We start from the raw sequence: 10,372 nt of genomic DNA, 5'->3' as shown, positions 1-10,372 counted from the left end.
AGAGATGTAATCTAGTGCACTTCTGAGTTTCTATAAATAGAGACTTATTCTCTTGTATCCAATACAGATAACTTATGCTTATATTCTAAATACATTTCTCTGAAGTTATCTTCTCTATTTCTCTATCTTTCTACTCTTCACTTCTTACTTGTTACCGGAACATAACAGATTATAACCTCTCTTCGGAGCAAGTCTTTGAGACTTAATCACCAAGTTTGATCTACCTTATTAACTCGGTTTGAATGCATTCCTTGTTATGAATCAACTGATATAACAATTGTAGTCATTTCTATTTCTTTACATTTCCGCAACTAACTCTCTAACTATTTAACTCTAACTTATTAATATTATTGTTGAGCTTTCAGATCCTTTGAGATTAACTATTCCGCAATATACTTGTTCTAACGTTTTGTTCAAGTGTATCTCTAAGTTTTTCTCTCAACAAATGCTTTTCTCATTCTAATACGTAGTGACCTCAAGTGCTCTAATCTTCATCAAAAGGCATACTAAGAAGGTAAGTCTTCTATAACCCCCCCCCCCTTTATTTTTATTTTTAAATCTAGAATACATGTCACATAAAAAATCATAAAACAAATTGTCTCGTGTGTTACATACATATTAGATATAAAACTTTCACATCCAAAACATTTTGTTTTTATACTACTTTGCACTTCAAAAAGCATTCTTCAAACTGGATATGCCTCATTGCGGGATTAATCCTTCTTACTAAATAATAAAATGCCGCTCATTCATATGCAATTTCATATCAAAGCATTTGTGCAATCCAAAAATGCTCTATATTTTATATATTTCAAATTTCAAAACTTGCTCAAATTATCAATATATACTTTCATGTATATGCAACGCCATATAATGCATGATTCTAAACATATTGGATCGACTGCATTCGTAGATGTAGAAATGAAAAAAATGGAAGTTCCAAATACTTGATAAAAATAAAAAAGATGATAACAAATTTCTTTGATATGAAAAACTTTTATGAATTTTTCCTGTATCATATAATTGTTTATTACAGTAACTTCGAAAAACAATTAGGAACCTTAAAGTGCTTTGTAGATGACACATCACAATATTTCATATTGCTGACTTTTCTATTGCATTTTTTCGGCTAATGCTAAATCTTAGCAGAAATCACTGGAATGAAAATCACAAAATTTAAATTGAAGTTATTTTTTATAAATGCTAATGTGTAAGGACCAATAATAAACAATACTCAAACTATAAAGGGGTAGAGTGTAAATTAATCAGGCATAAATATCTCTATCATCAACTCATCAAGTAGTCAATTTTCATTTGTAGATCTTTCACCGCTTTCATGGACAACCTTCCTGAATCTCTAGCGCTCGAGATACTGAGTCGACTCGACGACTCGGCATCGGTAGCTTGCTGCCGTATGGCGAGTAAGACTTTCAATTCTGTATTTCCAGGCCTTCAGTCAATAAACCTTCAGTGGCGATTGAAATGGTACCTGGAATCAAGGTCCAGAGTTTCGAGTTCTTCAAGTTCTTCCCGATTTACTCCCTCTCTCAAGAGAGTTTTTCTGAATCTTGTATCAAACTTAAGTGCACTGGAATCGGTGCGTATTGGCGTCGAGAATCCACCCCCAGTTGTGTTGAACGCTGACTTTGAAGATGATGGCGATGATCTGCACATCACCGATGGGGGCTTCCTTAAGGAGTGGCTCCCTAGGGTTTCCGGAGCTTTGAAATTGCTTTCACTATCAGATTTTTGGATTCAGTCGAGTAGGCGTCGATCAGAAGTTTTGTCACTGATCTCTGCGCACTGTAAGTTGGTTATATGCTGAAATTCTCCATTTTTATATTCTGTAGCTCTATTGTTAAATTATGGAAATTGTTTACTGTCTGAAAATGAAATGGTCTTGCCAGGATCGATATTAATTATTCTGGTTCATATCAACTGATTTTTTTTTAATTATCATTTGTGGTCAACTATCCTTTATTAGGGTTTATTAATGACCGATATTTATTGGTAATAAATGATATTTAATCGTATTAAGGTCTTGATGCTTTAACTCGGTTGTTTTTGTTGTTGCAGGTCAAAATCTTATTGAATTAGAGCTGAAAAACGCATGGCTATCTGTACAAAACATGAACGCCATGCCAATGCTAACAAGTTTAACACTTGAACTCATAAGATTAGATGACAAAAATCTAACCGATTTAAATACATGTTTCCCAAATCTTCAAGTTCTTAACTTGATAGATGTTAGAGGTCTCAAAATGCCCATGATCCACCTCCTCAACCTGAAAACCTGCCATTGGACTGTAACAGATTCACCATCATATATATGTATAATCACACCCAATCTCATCACACTGAGACTCGAGTGTAGAAGTCCCGCTGCCCTTTATATTGAAGCTCCTTTGTGCTACAACTTGCATCTTGCACTTGATCACTTGAACGCGTTTGCAGTCAAAAAATTTCAGAACTTGAAAACTGTACAACTCGAGTGTTCAAACATTCGCTCCTTAATTCGTAAGTTTCATCGTATGGAAACAGTAGAAACGCTGACCTTAGATATAAGAGCAGGTGGAAATTCCAAATTTACCCTAGAGGTTTTATTCGGTACTTTCCCGAACATAACTTCTTTGTGTTTTAAACCAAGGGTTTGGTCAGAATTTGAGGTGTGGTGTGGCGACATTGGGCTTAAAGGTGTGAAAAGATTTTGTGGTTATTTGTCGGTGGTTGATCCTTTGATGACTTTCTCCTGCGGTTTGTGCGGTTTTTTGCACACCCCTACTACGAACCATCTTTTTGTTGGTTGAATTAAATTTAATTGCAAGTTTATTGATTAAATAAAGAGTAAGTTATAGTTTTAGTCCATTTGGTATGTGTGTAATACTCCATATTTTATACATTAAAAGGTATAAATTTTTAAAGAAATATCTTATGACCTAAGGTCATATCATATCAAAATTCGTTCCAATAAAAACATTCCCAAAAGTATAGCTTTTGGGTTCCTCATACATATCAAATATCCATAGAGAAGCTATATAAGTATCGAATAGTCATAATAGATAACCAAATGTCATTTGGCCTAATGGTAGGGAGTAGCTCTTTAAATGAGAGGTCATGGGTTCTATAACACTCTTTCTAGAATGGATCAGTGTAGGGCATAAAGGAGTCAAAGACATGGTTTTTGGGAAAAATTATGTGTCACAATGTGACATAGGGAGGTCACGACGTGACGTGCTAAAAATGAGAACGTGTATCTGGAAGAAGGTCACGACGTGGCATGAGTGTAGTCACGACGTGAGGATAGCTGCAACCCAAGCCCATGATCTTTTTAGGGTTTACTTCGTGTTATACCTCTAATCTCGGATTTAGGGTTCCATTTCCACCCTCCATCACCCTTTAGAAGGATATGGATTTAGATTGCTTGAGTCGAAAGTGTGTTTGATAGACGAAAGCAAAACGACTTGATAGTCTAAATTGATTTTGATTTGGTTTTCAATTTCACTTGGCATAAGGGATCGAAAGGTGATTCGAGTCAAGAGTTGTTCTTTCGACTGGTAATTGTGTTCACTGATCAAGCTTGGAAATGAAAGTTACTTACTTGAGGTCAATGGTCGAAAGCACTTGATTGGAATCAAAAGTGTGTTCGATTGGTGTTGCTTAGAGTCGAAATTAATTTCGACTGGTGTTGGTTGTTAATTCGAGTTGCACTTAATTTCGACAGATAATGTTTGTTTTCATTTCGCGTCCAGAACCAATTAGGGAAGAAGAAGATTTGATGTTTTAATTTGTGTCCCTGCAGTTTAAGAGTTTTAACAGTTTATACCCAGTTTCAAATTGGGGGTATATTTCTTTGAAGCGGGAAGATTTTTCAGGTTTAGTCGCTAAAGAATATGCGAATCAAACAGTTTTTACCCAATTTCGATATTATGGAGTATTTTTGCTTCCGGTGTAAATTGGGAAGCTGATAATACAATTTTTGCAACAGGTCCCTACATTTTTTTGCGAAATTATCAGTTTGTACCTAGATTTTTCTCGACTTCTTGTGATTGTTTTTGGTGCAAGATTTTCGTGGTATATGAACATTGAGTGTTCATTTTCAAGTTCAGGAAGTCAAAGATTTGAAGATATCAGCATATTTTTTGGATTTTCTTGGATTGAAGAGTTTCATTTTTGTCACACGCCGAGGGAGAGTTTTGTATGGTTTATTCTTCGAGCGTTTCTCTTACCCTTGTGGGTTTTATAATCATTTGTTGATTATAAAAAGGGGGAGAATGTTAAAATGGGTATTCGAAGATTATTGAATATTCTTTTTCAAAGCAAATTTAAAGATCGATGTTACTTGAAGGTGGAGTTGGTCTTGATCGCTTAGAGCTTGTTTGGATATTGAAGTTGGAATATCCAATCCTAACTTTGAGAGGGATAATGCTAGGGTGAAAATTTCTCCTTGGATGTGGCTTACCCTCTTTAATTGTGTATGGTTTAGCCTTTCCTATAAATAATAAGTGAGTGGCTCCCATTTTATGTAAGAACCCATTTTGTGTGAGATTTAGTTTAGAGAGAGAAACCATTACAAGACCCACTTTGTAAACTCTTTTTGTTCTAATGGAGCTTAAACTGTCTTATTTACTTTATGTGTGTTCTTTCATTATGTTTCATTCACTTTGATCACTACTATTCCGCATTTTTCATCATAATCGGATCGCTACACTTATGACCCAAAGTCAGATCAAATGAAATTTTTGTCCCATAAACAACATTTCCAAAAGTATTATACAACTTGCGGGTTACATTCCATATCAAACAACCATAGAGAAGATAAATAAGTGTCAAATAGTCATAATTGAATCTTCATTAAAATTTGTACTAAGAGACTAAGTTTTTTATAATGCCTTTTTTAACCTAAAATGTATGCTATATAAAAAGGAATGTGTAAGACAACTTGTTTTGTCAGTTACACAGAGATTTGATACAAAACTTTTATATTTCAATACATTTTTTTTCTAATTACTTATCATTTCAAAGATCATTCTTCAAGTATCATCCTTCTTAGTAAAGTGTAAAGAACCATTCATCCTTATGCAATTTCCTTTTAAAGTATTTGTGCAATCCAAATTTTTTGCTACATTATACATATTTCAAACTTGCTAATCAGCTAATGTGTAAGGGCCATTATAAAAAACAGTAGTCAAACTATAAACGGGTATGTGTAAATTAAACATCCATAAATATCTCCACCATTAAGTAGTCAAGTCACTTTTTCCTTTGAGCAACTTTCACCTCTTCCATGGATAACCTTCCTGAAGCTCTAGTGCTCAATATACTGAGTCGAACCGCAGACTCGAGATGTCGTAACTCGATTTCGTATGGCGAGTAAAACTTTCAATTCTATCTCTCTAAGCCTCCAATCGATCAGTTTACAATGACAATTGCAAGGTATCTCGAATCAAGGTATAGAGTTCCGTGTTCTTCAAGTTCTTCCCAATTTACTTCTCCTCTTAAGAGGATTTTCCAGAATTGTGTATCAAACTAAAAAATTCAGGAATATATGTATCGGCGTGAAGAGATTGCACATGGATGTATTGAACACCGATGTTAAAGATGGTGGCATTGATCTGCATAACACAGATGAGTGCTTTGTTAAGGAGTGGCTCCCTAGGGTTTCCGGAGATTTGAAATCGCCTTCACCTGATTTTTGGGTCCAGGCAAGTTGGTGTTGATTAGAAGTTTTGTCACTGATCTTTGAGTACTGTAAGTTCGTTATTTGCTAAAATTCTCCATTTTTATATTCTCTAGCAATGCTATAGTTCTGATTCATATTAACTACTTTGAAAAAAAAATCATTTGGGGTCATCTCTTTGTGAACTATGGTTTCTATTTAGTTTACTTTTGTAGCCCGACGCAGTTATCCTTGATTAGGGTTTACTATTGATTGATATTTTTGGTAAGGGTATAGGTCATTTTTGGTCACTTAACTTTTGGTTTTGTGCTAATTTGGTCACTTAACTCTTTTTAAGTTTTAAAAGGTCCTCAAACTTTTGGGTTTGTGCTCATTTAGTCACTTAACTTTTGTTTTGGTCACATTTAGTCACCAAACTTTTAAATTTATGCTCATTTAGTCACTAAACTTTTAAATTTTTTTAAAAGTTTAGTGACAAATTTAGCACAATTTTAAAAGTTAGGTGACTAAATGAGCACAAATCTAAAAGTTAGGTGACTAAATGTGACCAAATCAAAAGTTAAGTGACTAAATGAGCACAAAGTCAAAAGTTTGATGACCTTTTAAAACTTAAAAATAGTTAAGTGACCAAATGAGCAAAAACCCAAAAGTTAAATGACCAAAAATGACCTAAACCCATTTGGTAACAAGTGATATTTAATAATATTAAGGACTTGGTGCTTTAATTTTGTTGTTTTTATTAATGTAGGTCACGATCTTTTTGACTTAGAGCTGAAGAACGCATGGCTATCAGTACAAAACATGAACTTCAAACCAAAGTTAACAAGTTTAATAGTTAAACTCATAAGATTAGATGATAGGAATCTAACCGAGTTAAATAAATTCTTTCCAAATCTTCAAGTTTTTATTTTATTTTTTTATTTTTTTTCAAATAAAAGAGAATAGAAAATGATGTGCCAAAAGTAAAAAAAGCTTTAGAGACGTTAACCATTATAGATACTCTAATAAAAGCTCGAGAAAGTCTTAGATTCTTTATATTAAAAAAAACAAAGAAACTTAATAATCTGAAGGGTATAAATGATTTATGGTTGTTGCGTCTTTTGGAATTCTCTTGATTGTTATGGTATTATGTATTAATTGGGTTTAAATATGATCTCATGTGATCTGATGTAGATACTTGTGCGTTAGTTTCATGAGACGATACTATTATATTTGCCTATATATTAATTTTTCGAATTTAATTTTTTGTGTTGCATTTGACGTTTCTTTCTAAATGATTGAGGTGCATTGCATTTGTTTGGTATTATCCTTGGCAGCCTAGATACCCTTATTAGACTTCATAAGACCTTCATATTCATGAGCACTGGATTTTTGTTGATTACCCTGAATAAAACCCTAGGAATTCTCTTTTGAATGATGCATTACTTAGTTAGATTGGATTGCATTCATGTCACTACAAGAAAAAGGGGTTTCTATGACTAAATTATCAGAGACTGATTAATCAGTCTTGGATACCATGTATCTGAGACTAATAAATTAGTCTCAGATACCATCTAAGACTGATTTTAATGTGTGAATCATTAGAGACTGACCAAATTTATTCGAGACTATAATTTACTCCTTAATGATATTGCACTAGTTTAGGTTTGGTATGAAACAAATTAGGGACTGAAATTTAGTCTTAAATAGTATATCATCAGTTCTAACTTTGGAGGGAAAGTTATGAGGGACTAAATTTTAGTCCCTAATAGACTTGTTCTAGTTTTGATTGTGTAAGGAACTAATTAGGGATTGAATTTCAGTCATTGATACAATTACATCAATTTCTCCTACAGACGGGAAACTTTCTAAAATTAAAACGACAATTAAAATCAAATTAAAAAAGAAATTATAAAATAAACAATAATTAAAATCAAATTAAAAAAGAATAAATTACACGAATGATCATTGTGGTTAGGCGTAATTTACATGTTTGGTCTCTAACTCTTTCCTTTAACTTGGATTAAAACTTTAATTATTTTAAATAAAAATCTTTATAAACTAAATATATAAGTATTCCAATTTGATATATGTCAAAAAGGAACCATCGTTTAAATAAAACTGAAATACATATAAATGATGCAACTTTAGGGTTAAACGTATAACTTTTCAAAACAAAACAAATTTAAAATAAATGAAACTTAGATAATTTGTGAATAATAAAAGATAATTAAGGGGCTATTTTTATAAATTGAATTTATTTGGTGTAGGTTAATAGAACGAGACACTGTGTAGCCATTGCGAACTTGGCAACTGTATGTAAATAGTAATTAAGAACCAAATTTTTTTTCCCTCTTATCTTATTTCATTCCCCCCATTACAAATTAAAATTTTATTTTTCCCTCCCAGTTTGTTTTCATTCCCCCAAATTCCACACGAATTGAGACCCTTTTTGATACCACTCTCATAACCTAAATTCAGTCGGCTACCACCACCATTCAACATCGCCGGTTTTTTCCTTTCTTTCGAGTTAGATTCCCGCCGCCCCCACCCCTAACATTGTCGATTCCGCCCACTCCCATCCCCAACATCGAGAGATTAAAAGGGTGCACTTCTGGTTTCTCCTTCCTATCATATTTGATTCATGTGTTCCATTTCTCTACTTACCTTTCTTTTTTCTTTGTTTAGGTTATGAACAAAAACCGAAGGAGATCTGTGTTCCAAAATCATCAATTCCAGCCATTAAGGTTCTACATCACCTGATCGCATCCAGGTTTTCATTTTGAAAATTTTGATTTTTAATAAAGGGTTGAATTTGTATTTTGCAGCCATTGTCGAAACCCCTAGAAAAACTGCAGATAAAGAGGTCAGATTATGACTCTATGTTGATGTTACTATCATTCTTGATTTTTAATAAAGGGTTGGATTTAGTTATTGATTGGTATGTGTACTGCAACCATGGTTAGAAACCCTAGAAAAACTACAAATAAAGAGGTGAAATTACGACTCTATGTTGATGTTTTGTCGGTCTTGATTCTCCTTATGCATCGTCACATATAAACCTTATTTAGGTATAGTAAACAAGTTACATACTTCACATTCCTTTTCTTTCACATATGATACTGATAATGCAAGAGATAGAAGAAAATAATATATGTACAAAAAATAGGGTAGTTTATGCCTTTCATCATTTTGGCAATTTAAGTTTACATTCTGTTTCTCTTGATTTAGGTTCACCAAGTTTGTCATTTCTAATCAACATCTCAATAAACTTCAGTTCAGATTTTCTTTGATGAAAGTATGTTGCTATTAACTAAATGATATTACTTGATGTTTAATTAGTTGTAAACTTGGTTATTGTTGCTTTGTAGGGTACTGGTTAACAAATCCATGAGGAGATGAAAAAAGAGATTTAGAGGGATCATGAAGAAAGTGAGGCCAAAAAACAAGAAATTACCAAGATGTATAACGAAATCATAAAGCCAAGAAAATAACCCACCCATCAAATTCGACTTCGATATTTTTATTTTTATTTTATTTAATTTATTACTTTGAAATCAAATATGATTCTTCATTTTGCTAGGAGAATATTAATATTTATTTTTATGGTTGAATGTTAATGTTTTGATTTAGAGGTATAAAATTTGAAGTTCATTTTGCTTGTCGAATTAATATTATCGACAGAATGACATTGTGAACTGATATGAAACAAATGAAAAATCAGATAAGGGACTGAATGGCATTGTATTTGAGACTGATATCTAGTTGTTGAAAAATTAGGTTAGAGACCGAATGTCATTGCATTTGAGACTGATACCGAAGTAAAGATATTGAAGATTGAACATGATTGTATCAAAGACTAATATTTAGTCCTTAAAAGACAGTATCGACATAAAATAGAGATTTCAATAACACATATTAAAGACTGAATGGTATATTATAAATGGCTGATATTTAGTCCCTAAAAGATAGTATCAAGGACTAATATGATATAAAATTAAGGATTTGAAAAAAATAAATTAGAGACCGAATGAGATATTAACAAAGATTGATTTTCAGTCTTTGATATTTTGACGTATTAGAGACTGATTTTCAATCCCAGATATATAAAAAATCGACTATCTAAGACTAGGTCTCGAGGACTAGCTGGGGACTAGCTAAATCAGTCCCTAATTCTCATCGGAGACTGATTATTGTCCACCAGAGACTGATTTTGAGTCAGTCTCTGATACCCCTTTTTCTTGTAGTGTGTGAATGCCATGGGTACTCAAAACACGAACTTCACCAAACAGGAGAAATATGTTATCCATTTAACAATCTAATGAATATGAATTGTACCCTAATTTTCCAATAGTACTTTGTGATTTATATGATTTGATTAAATATGCATCTATGTTATTGTTTATCAATCATGTCATGTGAAAGGTTAATTGATGACTACATTATACAACTTGTTTTTACAACCGAGTTGGATGTAACACGTATAATGCAGTTATATCTCAACAACCGCCTCACGTATATAACTCAGGTAAGATCATTAAGATCATTGGTGTCTTATATTAAGACATTAAATGGCAAGATTATGAGATAAACAATGTTTGATAGATGAAATAATATGGGTCAGTTGCTTAATGAAATCATAACCTTATTTAACAAATAATGATGTTTTGAAACATAATGACCAATCCTTTTTAAAAAAAACAATATATATTTTTC

General features: G+C 32.6%; 1 protein-coding gene across 1 annotated transcript; it reads left to right on the top strand.

Annotated features, from left to right (window-relative positions):
- Nucleotides 1–1,336: 1,336 nt before the first annotated feature.
- LOC145126815 (F-box/LRR-repeat protein At4g29420-like) lies at nt 1,337–9,039 on the top strand. Its single transcript, XM_079062104.1, has 6 exons — nt 1,337–1,805; nt 2,077–2,754; nt 8,345–8,403; nt 8,485–8,597; nt 8,888–8,954; nt 9,028–9,039. Exons 1-6 carry the CDS (start codon nt 1,337–1,339, stop codon nt 9,037–9,039), a joined length of 1,398 nt encoding a protein of 465 aa, XP_078918230.1.
- Nucleotides 9,040–10,372: the final 1,333 nt, after the last annotated feature.

Source organism: Lactuca virosa, chromosome 7 (assembly GCF_052849685.1).
Source record: "Lactuca virosa cultivar CGN04683 chromosome 7, Lactuca_virosa_CGN04683_v6, whole genome shotgun sequence".
Taxonomy (NCBI): domain Eukaryota; kingdom Viridiplantae; phylum Streptophyta; class Magnoliopsida; order Asterales; family Asteraceae; genus Lactuca; species Lactuca virosa.
This window is presented reverse-complemented; position numbering and strand designations above follow the sequence as displayed.

Excerpts from the sequence above, each read along its gene's own strand:
- LOC145126815 (XM_079062104.1), top strand. The coding sequence starts at position 1,337 with ATGGACAACCTTCCTGAATCTCTAGCGCTCGAGATACTGAGTCGACTC. Across the intron at positions 1,806-2,076 it reads GTCACTGATCTCTGCGCACT|GTCAAAATCTTATTGAATTA; the intron begins GTAAGTTGGTTA and ends TTGTTGTTGCAG. Across the intron at positions 8,598-8,887 it reads TTGGATTTAGTTATTGATTG|GTTCACCAAGTTTGTCATTT; the intron begins GTATGTGTACTG and ends CTCTTGATTTAG.